The sequence below is a fragment of the Schistocerca gregaria genome, chromosome 4 (genome assembly GCF_023897955.1).
Source record: "Schistocerca gregaria isolate iqSchGreg1 chromosome 4, iqSchGreg1.2, whole genome shotgun sequence".
In the NCBI taxonomy this organism is placed as follows: domain Eukaryota; kingdom Metazoa; phylum Arthropoda; class Insecta; order Orthoptera; family Acrididae; genus Schistocerca; species Schistocerca gregaria.
In genome coordinates this window covers 45,044,053-45,062,334 of record NC_064923.1, presented here as the reverse complement: position 1 = coordinate 45,062,334, position 18,282 = coordinate 45,044,053, and the positions used below count along the sequence as shown (strand labels likewise).

The window sequence follows — 18,282 nt, the reverse complement described above, 5'->3', positions numbered from 1 at the left end:
GATTAAAAAAAGGCAAACCTGCGTTTCTAGCATTTGTAGACTTAGAGAAAGCTTTTGACAATGTTGACTGGGATACTCTCTTTCAAATTCTGAAGGTGGCAGGGGTAAAATACAGGGAGCGAAAGGCTATTTACAATTTGTACAGAAACCAGATGGCAGTCATAAGAGTCGAGGGGCATGAAAGGGAAGCAGTGGTTGGGAAAGGAGTGAGACAGGGTTGTAGCCTCTCCCCGGTGTTATTCGATCTGTATATTGAGCAATCAGTAAAGGAAACAAAAGAAAAATTTGGAGTAGGTATTAAAATTCACGGAGAAGAAGTAAAAACTTTGAGGTTCACCGATGACATTGTAATTCTATCAGAGACGCCAAAGGACTTGGAAGAGCAGTTGAACGGAATGGACAGTGTCTTGAAAGGAGGATATAAGATGAACATCAACAAATGCAAAACGAGGATATGGAATGTAGCCAAATTAAATCTGGTGATTCTGAGGGAATTAGATTACGAAGTGAGACACTTAAAGTAGTAAAGGAATTTTGCTATTTGGGGACCAAAATAACTGATGATGGTCGAAGTAGAGAGGATATAAAATGTAGACTGGCAATGGCAAGGAAAGCGTTTCTGAAGAAGAGAAATTTGTTAACGTCGAGTATAGATTTATGTATCAGGAAGTCGTTTCTGAAACTATTTGTTTGGAGTGTAGCCATGTATGGAAGTGAAACGTGGACGATTACTAATTTGGACAAGAAGAGAATAAAAGCTTTCGAAATGTGGTGCTACAGAAAAATACTGAAGATAAGGTGGGTACATAACGTAACTAATGAGGAGGTATTGAATAGGATTGGGGAGAAGAGAAGTTTGTGGCACAACTTGACTAGAAGAAGGGATCGGTTGGTAGGACATGTTTTGAGGCATCAAGGGATCACAAATTTAGCATTGGAGGGAAGCGTGGAGGGTAAAAATCGTAGAGGGAGACCGAGAGATGAGTACACTAAGCAGATTCAGAAGGATGTAGGTTGCAGTAGGTACAGAGAGATGAAGAAGCTTGCACAGGATAGAGTAGCATGGCGAGCTGCATCAAACCAGTCTCAGGACTGAAGACAACACCAACATATGTTCGTGGCGTTTTGCCATAAGTTTAAACACAACAGATAAATGTAACAGAGAATTTCCTCATCAATTACATACTCATCTGTCAGTGTTTACAAAAGCCCGGGGTACTACCAGTAATGGACAGGCCGGTTGGCTAACTAGTGGGATAAAGATATCATGTTGAACAAAGTGGGAATTATATCAAAATATTAGAAGTAGTCACAATCAAGCTACAGTAGCCCATTACAAATAGTATTGTAAGGTGAAACTCCCTGGAACATTAAAACTGTGTGCCGGACCGAGACTCGAACTCGGGACCATTGCCTATCGCGGGCAATATCAGCGCACACTCCGCTGCAGAGCGAAAATTTCATTCTACAAACATCCCCCAGGCTGTGGCTAGGCCATGTCTCCGCATATCCTTTCTTTCGTGAGTGCTAGTTCTGCAAGGTTCGCAGGAGAGCTTCTGTAAACTTTGTAAGGTAGGAGACGAGGTACTGGCAGAAGTAAAGCTGTGAGGACGGGGTGTGAGTCATGCTTGGTAGCTCAGTTGGTAGAGCACTTGCCAGCGAAAGGCAAAGGTCCCGAATTCGAGTCTCGGTCCGGCACAGTTTTAATCTGCCAGGAAGTTTCATATCAGCGCACACTCCGCTGTAGAGTGAAAATATCATTCTATTATTGTAAGGTGCTTAAAAATGTTATTAGCAAGGCAAAAAGTATGTGGTATGCAAATAGAATAGTTAATTCACAGAATAAAATTAAAGCTATATGGTCAGATGTGAAGGAAGTGTCTGGTCAGCAGAACAAGGTCAATGATATAAAGTCAGTTCGCAGTAATAATATTTCTGTTACTGATAAATCATATATATGTACAGTATTTAACAATCATTTTCTGAGCATTGCTGGGGAATTAAATTAAAAATTTAGTTTCTACAGGAAATCATATAAATCTGTTAGAAAATGCCTTTCCGAGATTGACGTCTGAAATATTCCTCTGTGATACAGACAGGACGGAGAATGAGACAATAATTAAATCACTGAAGACTAAGGTCTGTCATGGGTATGATGGAGTGCCTAGCAGAATATTTAAGCACTGTGCTGCACATGTTAGCCCTGCATTTAGCCATATTTGTAATTTTTCCTTCAGGATTGGTCAGTTTCCTGAGCGATTAAAGTACTCAGTAGTTAAGCCGCTTTATAAAAAGGGAGAAAGGGATAATGTAGATAATTTTAGACCTATTTCTATGCCATCAGTGTTTGCAAAAGTTATCGAAAAGGCTGTGTATGTAAGGTTAATTGATCATTTTATGTTGCACAATTTGCTATCAAATGTACAGTTCGGCTTTACAAGTCATTTGATAACGGTAAATGCTATATTCTCTTTTCTCTGTGAGGTACAGGATGTGCTAAATAAAAAGTTTCGAACGCTTGGAGTATTTTTTGATTTAACAAAGGCATTTGACTGTGTTGATCTCCCAATATTCCTCCATAAGTTGGACCATTACGGAATAAGGGGTGTACCTCACAATTGGTTATCCTCTTACTTTAGCAACAGGCAGCAAAACGTCGTTATTCACAATGTTGATAACGGCTGTGATGTGGGATGTGAGTGGGGTACTGTCAAGTGGGGGGTGCCCCAGGGATCAGTGTTGGGGCCACTCCTGTTCCTTATTTATATAAATGATATGCCCTCTAGTATTATGGGTAATCAAAATATTTCTGTTTGCTGATGACACTAGGCTTGTTAGTAAAGGATGTTGTGTGCAACATTGACTCGGTTTCAAGTACTGCAGTATATGACCTCAGTTTGTGGCTTTTAGAAAATAAAGTAACGTTAAATAACGGTGAGACTCAGTTTTTACAGTTCGTAACACACAATTCAACAAAACCTGACGTTTTAATCTCAGAGAATGGGCATATGATGACTGAGACTTAACAGCTCAAATTTCTAGGTGTTCAGATATATAGTAAGCTGTCATGGAAAGCCTACGTTCAGGATCATGTTCAAAGACTTTATACTGCCATTTTCACTATTCGAACGGTATCAAAAGTGAGTAATACTTCGACACGTAAGTTAGTCTACTTTGCTTATTTTCATTCGTTTATGTCGTATGGTATTATGTTTTGGGGTAACTCTTCCCATTCTAGAAAGATATTTTTGGTTGAGAAACGGGCGGATCGGGCAATAAGTGGTGAGAGTCAACGAACCTCTTGTCGACTTCTGTTCACGAGACTGGGTACTTTGACATTGGCCTCTCAGTATGTATACTCCTTATTGTCGTTTCTTGTTAGCAATATTAGTATATTTCCAAGAATAAGCAGCTTTCACTCGGTTAATACTGGGCAGAAATCAAACCTCCATTTGGATCGCAATTCCTTAACTCTTGTGCAAAAAGGTGTGCATTATATTGCTGCATCCATTTTCAATAAGATGCCATTCGAATTCAAAAATCTTAGCAGTAATCCACGAGCCTTCAAATCGAAACTGAAGAGTTTCCTCATGGCTCACTCCTTCTATACTGTCGAAGAGTTCCTTGAAAAATTAAGCTGATTCTTATTGTATTGCGAATACCGTTTACTTAACCTTATGGGCTGACTTTTTTTCCAGGTTCATAAACATTTATTTTTAGCTGTCATTACTTTTATGTTGTAAGTTCATGTACTGACACGTTCCTCGACCTAGGAGATTTGCTCCTAAATTTGGTCCTACGGAACTTGACGTGTAAATAAATAAATAAATAAGTCTACCTGTGTTTGGTAACTTTTCAAATTCCTGACTGTAGAAATCACGTGGTTTTGAGTCGAAGAACTCGCCGACCTATGTTCGGAGAGCATTTCCATCCGGAAAAAGGTCTTTGAAGGCTGGTCGATAGAGAGCGGAAAGGTAAACATCTGAAGGTTTAAGGTCAAGTCAATAAGGTGGGTGCAGAATGACTTCCCAACCCAACTCTTCTATAGTGCTTTTTCTTTTCAGTCTAGCAGAATGCGGAAGGACGGGCGTTATCGGGCAATAGCACCACTTCACGCAGTATTCCTCGTTGTTGATCGTGGACTCCGCCTGCAGGACGTCTCAATTATTGACAATAAATGTCAGCAGTGATGGTTACACATTGGGTAATGAATTCGTAATGAAACACACCGTCGCTCTTCCACCTGATGCGTGGTTTTTTGTACGTGGAGTTGCTGTTTCTTCCTTTATTTTCTCTCAATCACTCCTTTCTTTTTCTTATGTTTGTATGAAGGACTCCATTTCTTGTAACCAGTACCAATAGATGTTACGAAAGGTCGGTGTTGTTCACGAACCAATTGATGACGAGCAAGCAGAGATGCACATATGACCACCCGCTGATTTTTGGGATTTTGGCACAGAGCATGTGGTTCCCATACGTCCGATTTGTGAACCTTCCCCACTGCGTACAAACGTCACACGGTGGAGGAATGATTACACTTCATCGCATGCGCAGTTCTCGAGTGCAATGACGTGGATCATTGGGCATTAACGCGCTCAAAACGACATCAAACTCCGAAGGCATTCCTGAACGTGAAGACTCACTACTGTCCAACGGCATTATCCCCAGGCACGATTTGGAGTGTTTGTGGCTGTCTCCGCTCGTGTCACCCCTCTACTGAACGCAAACAGAAGAATATATCGGAATTGTTTCGACTTCTCCACTTGGGAATCCAATTTCTAGTGTCCACAGCTTCACTCACTATTTCCAAATGACAAAATAACTATATGTAAACTCAAATAGCAACAGTGTCACACAAATAAAGAATGACAATCGATTAATAAACCCATAAAAACGGAATACCAAATGGAAAACAAAAACACTAAGAACTTGGGCACCAATCTAATGTAGCTGGTTTCAAATCAAATAGTTAGTTTGTGAAAATCCACACACGTCTAATTGCTACATTTGCTCTAATAAGAAGCATATTCCCTGTCCTGTCCGTTCCATGTGTGATACATATAAATAAACTTCATTATACATAAGCAACGTACAAGGCAAAATAGTCTCACGTCCATTTTGAAAGAATATTGGTTTTCAAAAGTTCTGTTACAAATGGCGTTCGATGATTTTATAATACGAAAAAGTTCTTTAGAGACCATTACCAGTTACAATAATTTTTCGCTTACTTAAGTGATGTAATGAAGTAACATGTTACGAGGTACAAACCTCATCTTCTGACTATGATGGGAATAAAGAACCATTTTTTCACGTATAAATATTTTAGTTGTTCTTTATAGTTTCAGTACTTGTTGTGGTTATCCTGCACAGGAGGCTTGGATGACCTAGTACGAGGGATGTTGACTTAGTTTGTTGACTTGTCTGTTCACACAAAAGTGTTAACAACCACTCACTTCGTTCAAATGAAACAACTGACTTGAGTGTTCAGTTACCACCATTTCTGTGACTCACTGGATTGTATTAATTACTTTTGATAAATATACAAAGGGTACTCAAAACGCTGCATCACCATCAACTTTATTGGCCAGTAGAATCAGGGTGGCTGTCAAAAAAAGCTTGTTTCGTCTTGCCATATCTTCTGCATGTCTTGCTGTCACATTTCTGATGTTACTTGAAATGAATTACAATAAGACACTGCGAAAGTATGATTTTCTACGAAAATCATTTTAATGAATTTGTATGCTGTTGCTACTAGAGAATAGATTCATGCATATTCTTAATCGTTGCATATGTTCTATTTCAACATTAGTGAAGTGATATATTTATAATTCTTTCAAATAATTTTTATACTGTCATTACTGACACCAAATCGTCAAGTCTGTCTTATTTTTATATACTTCTTCAAGCAACATCTGAGATGTGACAGCAAGACATGCAGAAGATATTGCAAGACAAAACAAGCTTTGTTTTGACTAGGATCTACACACTGACACTTCATTCGAAGCAAACTTTGTTTCGACCGCCATGGATTTTTCTGTTTCACAGTTGAGTTAATTGTGGTTTCTTGCTTAAGTGTCCTTTGCAACTTTATGAACGGGACATAACTGGACTCGTGACAGGAAAGCACCGTTTCACGTGATCTAACTGAGTGATGTTTAAAATGTTTAAGAGCTTTGTCTCTACTGCTTCTATCGAGTTTCCAAGTGTCTTCTTACTTCATATTTTGATATTTTTTCAAGATTAATATTCACTGTACTTGGGCCATGCAATGACAAATTGTTTAAACTATGTGATATCCCTTCAGTATAATTTTTTTCTTTGTTTGTTGTGCTTTTATCTCTTTTCAGATGCGCTGTAGGTTGTATTAAATCATTTCAACAGCAATAGTATGCCCTGCTTCAAATTTTTAAGCCTGTACTAGTTGTGGCTCACGCAAAAGCACTTTACTACTAGCTTTATGCAATTTAAAATGAATTGTTAGTGAATTCGGCAATAGTTTTATCTGCTTCATTCGAAGAGTTTCAAGCAATAGAGATGAACTTAGATATATGAATATCTTGTTGATCTTACTTCAAATGACAAACACTCGTGGAATTGATAAATTTACGCCGACCGCTGCGGTGGAGTGGTACTAGGCGCTTCAGTCCGGAACCGCGCTGCTGCTACGGTCGCAGGTTCGAATCCTGCCTCGGGCATGGATGTGTGTGATGTCCTTAGGTTAGTTAGGTTTAAGTAGTTCTACGTCTACGGGACTGATGACTTCAGATGTTAAGCCTCATAGAACTTAGAACCATTTGAACCATTTTTTGATGAATGTACGTGTAACAAATCTTCCTTGAAGCAGGAATCGTGTTTTCTTTTTATCCTCTGCAGCCTGTAAACAAGACCCTGTATTTCAGTTGCATTCTTTATAATAAAAGATATGTTGTCAAGGTATCAAGTATTCCTTTCCAAATTTTCAGCTTCAGCTGTCTGCTGTACATGGCTTGCCAGATAGCGTCTGGCATGCGGTACCTGGAAACGCTGAACTTCGTTCACAGAGATCTCGCCACGCGGTAAGTTACGGTTTTAATACCTAGAAGAGAGAAACATAGTAGTGAGGTTATTTTGAAATAAATATTTACTTCACATTTGAACGAAACGTATCTACTACATAAAAATTGAGACGTAAACGATATTGACCGAAGCTTTGTCTGATGTTAATTCCATTGCCACTACAACATTCTTAAAGCAGTTAAAACTAAAACGGAATGTTTATCGGCACTTCCTGTCGCGGAGATTAGGTACGTATTATTTTCCTACAGCAGCAAGTCCTCCATTCGTCACCCATTCCCACCCGCTCACCATTCTTCACTCGTAATGAAACCCACTGCAAAAGTCAGAAAACTGACGTGCGTACTATTTCACACAAGTACTTTGGAAACATTGGGTTCCTCAAGTCATGATACGAACTTCATCCCCTGTATGGGACATTTAAATATTCTGTAATGGTGTGTCATCCCAGAAATGTAAAATGTGGAGCTCATTTAATTACAAATCAGTTTTGAAACCGCGAACACTGCAAACATTGATACATGGCCTTATAACTAAAGTGTGATCAGTGATATGACAGAGGTTCTAATACAGCTCAGATAATTAGGAAACTACTGCCACTACTTTCTGTATCTGATGTTTCCAGAGTCATTAATTTGAGAAAAAAGGAAAAATTAAGCAAATCGATGACTCTTACCAGACGACAGTAAATCTATCTGGAAGTGATACCCTACCACCTCCTCCTCTGTACAACATAAGTGCGACAGTAGCTAATGTCATCCAGAAGTAATCGAACACTTTTCAGATATGAATGTCTCGTCTCCAGCTGTAAATTGTACCTGACTTGCCAGGAAATTACAGGCAACGGGCTACCGGATATATTGACTGCAGCTGCTACCAAACTTTAGTTCAACACTGAAATCTCTCTTACCACACACTCCAGTTTTCACATTCATACCTAATGAACCACACTACCTAATCTTTGTTCATGTAATCAATCACCTGAATACCACAAATCCACATTGGTTCCATGGATATTCAAATAGATTCCGCGCCCAATTCATTTTCAAAAGATCAAATCTGATAAAACAGCTGAAATAACAGCCCTTTCTACGGTATATTACACCATTTATCCGCAGTCCTATTCGTTCCATATATACGTTCTTTAGGGCGTGAATAAGGATTTAGCATGGTCCAAAAAACAAATACAGAAACCAAAATAAAGAGATATTCAAAATATTTAACATTCCCTGCCGAAAAAAAAACTATTCAATGCTTCAAAATACTATAACAGAGAGGTGAAAACAGATGCTAATGAATTCGATCAAATACCAGTTCATTGCAACTCAGACATTACAATTTTATTAGAAACGACAGTTCCCAGACGCGGCATGAACTGAACTGTTCATAGAAATATCAAACGTTGCTGGCCCGTCCTTTCAAAGCTGTAATTATTAGATTTCCTCACTAGTAGTTCCCCATTGACAAATAATGTCCCAAAAAGCTTTCACCCAGCGTTCCAACTGGTCTTTTAGTGACCGCTCGCCTCCTTAACTGAATTGTTGCTTTGGGGGAAGGGGACGAAACAGCGAGGTCTTCAGTCCCATCGGATTAGGGAACGATGGAGAAGGAAGTCGGCCGTGCCCTGATTTAGGAAGATCACGGACAATCCAAATTAGGATGGCGGGAGGCGGGTTTGAACTGTAACCCTCCCGAAAGCGAGTCCAGTGTGCTAACCACTGCGCCACCTCACTCGATTTAGCTGATTGGTCAGTGCGTGCAACTGGTATGCAGTGGGCCTGGCTTCGATTCGCGGCCGGATCGGAGATTTTCTCCGCTCGGTGATTGGATGTTGAGTTGTCCTCACAGTCATTTCATCATCATCGAGAACCAAGTCGCTTAATGTAGCATCAACTAAAAAGCCTTGCAAATTGGTGGCCAAACTTCCCCGGAAGACGATTCCCGGACATCAATCAAAATCATTGTTTTTAATTTTTAGTAACATTTCTCACAATACATGTTTACTCAGATGAATACTATACAAACAGTCACATTTTGTTTGTCTTTTTCTTCCATCAGGAACTGCCTGGTCGGTGAGGGCTACCACGTGAAGGTGTGCGACTTCGGTACCGACAACGAGCTGTACGCAGCTGACTATTACAAGGTGGACGGCGCCAACGGGATACCCGTGAGATGGATGGCCTGGGAGTCTGTTTGCCAGGTGTGTATGTTGGCCTCGTTAGAACTGCGGCACGCAACAGACAGTTATGGCAGCTAAAAATTAGTGTGAAGTAGAATTTTGATACGCTTCTTCTGACCTCAAACATTAACAGCATATTCAGCTAGGATTAAAGCTTTCTGTAGCTGATACAAGGGACTTCAAAAAGAGACATCTTCCCATGGTGAGACAACTGCCCGACGAGAGTGGCTCATTGCCAGAAGAAAGTATACGTTTTGGGTTACATCCATACACAGTTCTGCTGCGGTATTGCTAATAGAAGCATGACAGTGTGCGAATGAAATTGTACGGTAACTGGAAACGTACCACAACGCTGATGTACCCGGGACGGCACGAACACGCGGGCAAATCGTGTAAATTCATGGTGAAATACTGGCGGTATGTGGACCACATGCAATTTCGCGTACAGCTGTGACGATATGGTGGTAACAATTTGTCCAAGGGTGCACAGATGTGGATGATGCTGGTGAGGAAAGAAGGCCATTAATATCGACCACAAGGCAATCTTTCCGGCAAGCTGGAAGAACATCTGGGGGAAAAACATTTTCCAAAGGGTGAGGACTTCCACACAGCAGTTCTCGAATGGCTCTGTAACCAAGGAGCAGATTTCTGTCGTCTAGAAACTGAAAAACTGGTGGAACGTGATTTCAGGTGTGCCTCAGGGGAGTGTCGTATGACCGTTGCTATTCACAATATATATAAATGACCTTGTGGATAACATCGAAAGTTCACTGAGGCTTTTTGTGGATGATGCTGTAGTATATCGACAGGTTGTAACAATGAAAAATTGTACTGAAATGGAGGAGGATCTGCAAGGAATTGACGCATGGTGTAGGGAATGGCAATTGAATCTCAATGTAAACAAGTGTAATGTGGTGCGAATACATAGAAAGAAAGATCCTTTATCATTTAGCTACAATATAGCAGGTCAGCAACTGGAAGCAGATAATTCCATAAATTATCTGGGAGTAGGCATTAAGACTGATTTTAAATGGAATGACCATATAAAATTAATCGTCAGTAAATCAGATGCCAGACTGAGATTCATTGGAAAAATCTCAAGGAAATGCAGTCCGAAAACGAAGGAAGTAGGTTACAGAACACTTGTTAACCCACTGTTTGAATACCGCTCGCCGATGTGGGATCCGTACCAGATAGGGTTGATAGAAGAGACAGAGAAGATCCAACGGAGAGCAGCGCGTCGTTACAGGATCATTTAGTACTCTCGAAAGCGTTACGGAGATGATAGATAAACTCCAGTCGAGACGCTCAGTAGCTCAGTACAGGCTTTTGTTGAAGTTTCGAGAACATACCATCACCGAGGAGTCAAGCAGGATATTTTCTCTCCTACATATATCTCGCGAAGAGACCATGAGGATAAAATCAGAGAGGTTAGAGCCCACACAGAGGCATACCGACAGTTTCTTTTTCCACGAACAATACGAGACTGGAATAGAAGGAAGAACTGATAGAGGTACTCAAGGTACCCTCCGCCACACACCGTCAGGTAGCTTGCGGAGTATGGATGTAGATGTAGAACGTTCCGAAAGATCTCTGCAAAGACATGGTGAATGTGTTGTGTATTAGTGACGTGTATATGTTTCACTTTAAAATGTTCAGCATTTAATACAAGTTAGTTGCTCTGCCAAAGTAGTAAGGGAGTAACCTTTTGAAGTCCTCTCTTACTATATGTTCTATTTACGCGACACCCATTTAATGACAATCGCTACCCGTCACGAGTTTTACCTACACTGATTAATATTTTGATGAGATGACTATTGTCGTCAGATACTTAAGCAAACCTATTTGTAACCACCAGCCATATAAGAAACCTTTATTCCCCTTATTCGGTTGCACATACCATCGTCACTGGAAGAGAAGGCAAATACATGAGATGGAAAATGAGTTTAATTTGCTCTTGAGGACTTCCGAAACATCTAAAAGTAAAGTAAAATGTTTTTCTTCCTGTGATGGAGGTCTGAATGACCGAAACAGGTAGAAGATAAACATTTACTTACACAGCTGATGGTTAAAAATGCAGTTCCTTGAGGTAAATATATTGTTTCCACTTCCTCACTTTTTCTATCACGCTGGACGCTGTAAAATATAAACAAATTTTTTGACAATGGAGCAGACATCATTTATAGTTGTGAATTTATTTCTACCCACACTAAATCCCTTCAGGACTCTTAACAACCATTTCGTGCACTCCGCAACCTTGATGCACTAAATCTTCAGTCTGTGGACTTTTTAGGGCCTGAAAAGTGCATTTTAGGCGTCTAAAATAGGCTTTTTCAATACCTCAAGCTATGAAGAACCAAAAATACACCCTAAAAAGTGTTATGCAGAGAAACTAAACGTAATGTAGAATACAGTGTTGACATATGAGCTTATTATTATTCATGAAAAAAAGGAAAATGAAAATCTGCGCAGCTGCACAAGCCAGCAACATGACTCTTTTGTCCAAACTGATGCCAGATCTTTTTAGTTTTCTCAAGATAAAAATACAGTTCATAATACATACAACCACAAGTTGAAATACGTCCACTACGTAATTTGATGCATGCCAGATAAAGTAAGAGTTGAAAACATTCAGACCGTTGTTGGCTTCACCGTAAATGACTAAAACATTTTCTGTACTTCATAGAGAAAACTGTGGCTCTTGTCAGCCAGTGTTAATGTATATACCGAAACTGAACTTTCTTCGTGCATGGATGTGATGAGTGTACTTCCCTTTCACAACGTACTGGACAGCAATTCGGCAATCACGGGAGATGGGTTTCCTGCTAAGTATGTATGCTGTTGTGCACAAGTCTTTCAGCCCGGGGTTCTTCTGCAAAAACTTTTCAATTTTGCCTGTACTTTTTCTCTCACTTCACCTTGCGCATCATTAATTTTGTTTTTAACATCCTCTAGTGAAGAAGTGTTCTCGTATACACGCCTCCCTGATCCGTCTAATTTGGAAATAGTTCTTGCCATAAATGAGTAGTTGGCTATAATATAAGACAAGGCTGGTTGGATTGAAGAATGTCTGACTAAGTTACTGCATCGGCCTCCTCCACTAGATTTTCAGTTACCTGCTAGACTGCCGGGAGATAGTTACTGTACTATTCCTCTGTTGCTATCGTCGTGTCCTAGCGGATAACAACCGGTTCATGTGGCAAGACGAAAAAACTTTATTTATAGTGGAGATTAATTTGTTTACCTTAGGGAATTAACCTTTACTTGCTCTCGTGTATGGTTGGTACGATGGGCTACGAAAGTTACACGCAGCATCAAAGGGTAGAATACTTGAATGCTGCAACCATAGATGTAGTAGCGGCATCTGTGAAGGGCAGAAGCATCTTGTTTTCATCCTCGTTGTTTGGATATGGAACACATTGTTGACAGATTTGCAGTTTACCGGCCAAGATTGTCAGTAGTTTCATCAACAGAAATCCATATGAAAGAGTCCCCAGTATCTTCTCGGGTTGTGTGCAACACGTCACTGTAAGTTGAATCCACATAATTTTTACGAAGTAGTCTCCCTGCAGGAAAAGACTGATGGCAGTACTTTCCAAACAAACCTATGAAAACAGTTTTCTACTTTTTGAAAAGCGATATTCGCTACTACTGCAGCATGACGCAAGTTGCTAAAGAATTAGTTAAAAGCGTTTGCTTGAGTTTTGATTTTCGTTCAACATATGCCTTACGTTAACTGCATGCTGAGTCAAGTGGGCATTTTATCACTCAAAACGTAATACAAGGAAGAAGTGCTATATACAGGGTGTTACAAAAAGGTACGACGAAACTTCCAGGAAACATTCCTCACACACAAATAAAGAAAAGATGTTACGTGGACATGTGTCCGGAAACGCTTAATTTCCATGTTAGAGCTCATTTTAGTTTCGTCAGTATGTACTGTACTTCCTAGATTCACCGCCAGTTGGCTCAATTGAAGGAAGGTAATGTTGACTTAGGTGCTTCTGTTGACATGCGACTCATTGCTCTACAGTACTAGCATCAACCACATCAGTACGTAGCATCAACAGGTTAGTGTTCATCACGAACGTGGTTTTACAGTCAGTGCAATGTTTACAAATGCGGAGTTGCAGATGCCCATTTGATGTAAGGATTAGCACGGGGCAATAGTCGTGGCGCGGTACGTTTTTATCGAGACAGATTTCCAGAACGAAGGTGTCCCGACAGGAAGACGTTCGAAGCAACTGATCGGCGTCTTAGAGGCACGGAACATTCCAGCCTATGAATCGCGACTGGGGAAGACCTAGAACGACGAGGACACCTGCAATGGACGAGGAAATTCATCGTGCAGTTGACGATAACCCTAATGTCAGCGTCAGAGAAGTTGCTGCTGTACAAGGTAACGTTGACAACGTCACTGTATGGAGAGTGCTACGGGAGAACCAGTTGTTTCCGTACCATGGACAGCGAGTGCAGGCACTATCAGCAGCTGATTGGCCTCCACGGGTACACTTCTGCGAATGGTTCATCCAACGATGAGTCAATCCTCATTTCAGTGCAAATGTTCTCTTTACGGATGAGGCTTCATTCCAACGTGATCAAATTGTAAATTTTCACAATCAACATGTGTGGGCTGACGAGAATCCGCACGCAATTGTGCAATCACGTCATCAACACAGATTTTCTGTGAACGTTTGGGCAGGCATTGTTGGTGATGTCTTGATTGGGCCCCATGTTCTTCCACCTACGCTCAATGGAGCACGTTATCATGATTTCATGCGGGATACTCTACCTGGCCTGTTAGAACATGCGCCTTTACGACACAACATGTGGTTCATGCACGATGGAGCTCCTGCACATTTCACTCGAAATGTTCGTACGCTTCTCAACAACAGATTCGGTGACCGATGTATTGGTAGAGGCGGACCAATTCCATGGCCTCCACGCTCTCCTGACCTCAACCCTCTTGACTTTCATTTATGGGAGCATTTGAAAGCTCTTGTCTACGGAACCCCGGTACCAAATGTAGAGACTCTTCGTGCTCTTATTGTGGACGGCTGTGATACAATACGCCATTCTCCAGGGCTGCATCAGCACATCAGGGGCTCCATGCGACGGAGGGTGGATGCATGTATCCTCGCTAACGGAGGACATTTTGAGCATTTCTTGTAACAAAGTGTTTGAAGTCACTCTGGTAGGTTCTGTTGCTGTGTGTTTCCATTCCATGATTAATGTGATTTGAAGAGAAGTAATAAAATGAGCTCTAACATGGAAATTAAGCGTTTCCGGACACATGTCCACATAACATATTTTCGTTCTTTGTGTGTGAGGAATGTTTCCTGAAAGTTTGGCCGTACCTTATTGTAACAGCATGTATAAACGTGCATGTACACAGTATTTGCTATTGTTACAAGACACAGGTACGAAAATTTGGGGAAATAAAAAAAGTCTTCTATAATTTACAGATTTTTGTTGCAACTCAATTCTGAAAAAAATCGATACTTGGTGTGTCATTTTAAATATATTTATTGTTTGTCCTACGGCTATCACATTTTCACATTGCTTGCTTTTCCGTTATGTCAACATCGAACTCGACAACTTTGTTAAAAGTGAGTGATTCAGTACCGGTGTTTCACACTTTAATTTAAACAATATTGATAAAATAATTTGCTTCACAAACGCTCTGGTGTCGAAAGCGTAAGAAAAATACGTTCCGAAATGACAGGAAAAACTAAGAAGCATAAAAATATAACAGCTAATCTCTTTGTTGCAGAATACAATTTTTCCATGTATTGTGTAGTACGGAAGCCTTGGCAGCCACTGTCTAATGTCACTACTCTTTGATCTAGCTGTTTTCAGCTCTCTTGAACCGTTCGCACACTGAAACTAGAACAGACTCTGAGCAATGAACATGTTAAACGTTACACGTCCGTCAGTACACTACTAGCGTCCTCTGAAGTTAGGCAATGGCCTCACAATCCTACAATGAGGCTCTATGATGTACAGCCAAGCTTTCTTACTAAAGGGACTAAACAGCTTTCCTAGACAACTTAAACTGCCCAATGAGATTTTTTTTTTATCAGAGACCGGTTCAAGGCCTAAGAATATCTTTCTTCCAGGACTTTTTTTCATTTTCTTCTAGAAAACACGAAGCTGACCAGTATTCTAAGAGCTACAGATTGTTCTAAATATCGTCGAAAGTCCTCACATCTACGATTCTTGCAAGCACTTCCAACTTTTGAAAATATCAGAATTTTATTCTTGCGTTAAAGGAATAGACACCTTTTGTCGTGTACCACACTATACATCACGGTAAGCAGAGGTGGGCTGCAGAGGGGTGCAGCGACTGTCGTCATAGCGAGGTTGGACAGAAGCAGGAATTGGCAGGGATCAAGTTAACATAGTAAACAGATTTTCTTGTTTTTCTCTATTCATTACAAATAATACAGGAAGAAATAAAAGTCAGCTCATACAATAGCAAAGAGAATGAGGCTCTCTCAACTAAAGCTCGCAGGCGTGGCTAAGTGATCAGGCACCATTGCGTCTGCCAGATGCCGCAAGACCCATATTGGCGTCTGACGGAAACTTGCAGTTCTGTTGCCAAATTTGAGACGCCAGTAGGGTGGAATCGATACTTGATACCACACATTTGAGGATTTTAAAGCGGAAATAGGCAAAAATGTGCCCTAACGTTGAAATAAGCTGTTTTATGTGCTATAAAATTAACGGTTTCGAGCGTAATTAGTCATCAATCGTGTAAGTACAAGTTTCTTTGCAAGCTCACGGAACAGCCTCATTCAGAGGCTCTGCAGCACTAACTGCGGAGCAGTAGAAGACGCACTACGAACCTCTGCACTCGCATTAGTGTACTCTGCAGCCAAGTACTGTGCATCAGCATGGTTAACCAGCATGCATGCATGTAAACAAGTTGGACACCCAGCTCAACGCCGCTATGAGAACCATAACTGGCTGCATAAAGACTACCCCACTAGATTGGCTTCCAACGCTCAGTCACATAGCACCACCCTCCCTGCGAAGACAGGAAGCTCTGATGAAGGAATATACAAAAAAATTGAATAACCCAATACTTCCTATCCATGAAGATGTCCTAAATTTGGAAAGAACACGACTCCGCTCCATAATCTCCCTTTAAGACTGGCCTAACATCTGTCAGCTGCCAACTTCAGCATGGACACTAAATGGCACGAGAGCTGGAGTGATAGTCCCTCCCCCCCCCCCCCCCTGGCAACCGTGAACTTATCTGTGCATCAGAGAAACATAAGGGCTTTGAAGTCCCACGACAGCTATGGAAAAGCCTAAACAGAATCCGAACAGATCATGGACGGTGTGCACACAATCTACAGAAGTGGGGAAAGCTTCCCAGCCCTAGCTGTGACTGTGGGGTACCTAATCAAACAATACAGCACATAGCCAAGGACTGTAAATTAAGAGCCTACTAGGGTAGTCGGGCTGACTTCTTCAACGCCACACCGCCCTGCCTCGAGTGGATCGCCAATTTGGACGTCAGAATTTGAAGACTTGTGTATCGCAAAATATCTGCTGTGATGTTACTTTTTATAGTGTTTATGTATTATATTTTATCTGAATTTGTATCCTTCACTTATGTATTTTATAGTGTATTTTATCATATAATTTCATAATGTAATAAATGTAAACCATGTGTGTAGCGCCATACGCTAAATAAATAAATAAATCTTTGCAATTAGGAACTCGAAAATAGAATAGGTTCCAACTTAAACATCCTCGATCTAATAATCATTATCTGACAACCAGTGTGAATTACGTTTGAAGCGGTAAATAGCTAGGATTTGGGAATAGTGAGATGCTGAGCGAAAATATAATTTGATGTAAAATTAGTAACTGATTCATCCCAGAGGACAAGTTTTTCCTCTACAAGCGAAATGATATTTGCTCGTCACAGAAACCCAGGTTTAAAACAAATCATTAGGTTCTGAGTGTTACCCAAAGATTTATCAAAAATTAGCTTAAACCACAGATTCGGAAAATGACTGACACACGAAATAACATACGAGTATGTATGACTGTGGAGTGATTTTAAACAATTACATACGCAAATAGAAAGCAAGTTGAAGGATTTCTTATCTCAATAGCTTCCAAAATCAGGAAACGCAGAAATTTCAAAGAATGTGCACGCCTGTGAAGTAGATTGAGACATTTGGAAAGCGTTTATATGACCAAAGAAATGCTAGGAGAACGAAGGGCCTTAAGCACACAAATTAGGCAAATACAGTAACAGCTCGATTTCAGCCGACATTCCAAACAGTTGCTCGACAAATTCTAAAACATACACACAGGGTACAAATTAAATTTACACAGCAAGTGAATGACAGTCAGTACAGGTGCCCCAGTTACAACAGAAGCATGAGGGAACGCAATTGAGTCCATTTGGCCCGTCTGTAACAGGTAAGAAAATCAGAGAAAGGCACTTATATACAGGAAGCAAAGGACATTAAAACTTTAATTTGGAAAACGCATAAGCCTGATACAATGACTATTGACGCATGTTTTAGATGCATCGACCAAACATGGCCAGTAGACAACTCAACAAACGACATTCAGAAGTGATTTTACAGGGAGGGGGTACTGTCTCACAAATGGTAACCTGCACATAACCCCCACAAAATATTTCACATCCTAACTCCTGTATCAGACCAAAGCAGATCATGGACAGTGAATGAGGCCACGTCAACCAGTTAAGGGGGGTAGAACGTGAAACGGGCCGACTTGGAGCAGGAGAGGCATTACAGGACATTTTAATTTCCAGTGTCTATACTTTCACAAATAAATTCATAAAACTTTGTCAAAATCACCAGGAAGGATTCAGGATTCACACTCATTGCAGTGGAAGTTCGAAAACACAACTAAATATTTTTTTTAAAGTGTGAAATTTCATGTTTAAAATAACACAAATTTTGTAGTTAATTACCCCCATTTTTACCACAGTTTTTAATATATTTGGAAAATCCTACAGTTTCATACACCTTTAAGTATGGTTTGTATGCTGTGCA

General features: G+C 40.5%; 1 protein-coding gene across 2 annotated transcripts in view; it reads left to right on the top strand.

Annotated features, from left to right (window-relative positions):
* The window catches only part of LOC126267248 (discoidin domain-containing receptor 2-like), a 336,625-nt gene that overhangs the window by 305,253 nt on the left and 13,090 nt on the right, over window positions 1-18,282 (top strand). For both annotated transcript variants that reach the window (XR_007548969.1, XM_049972257.1), the window contains exons 16-17: window positions 6,963-7,055; window positions 9,112-9,253. Coding sequence is in view for 1 of the 2 variants with exons in the window: in XM_049972257.1 (XP_049828214.1) it covers window positions 6,963-7,055; window positions 9,112-9,253 (235 nt within the window). In the remaining variant the exon portion in view is untranslated. The remainder of the gene's footprint in view (window positions 1-6,962; window positions 7,056-9,111; window positions 9,254-18,282) is intronic.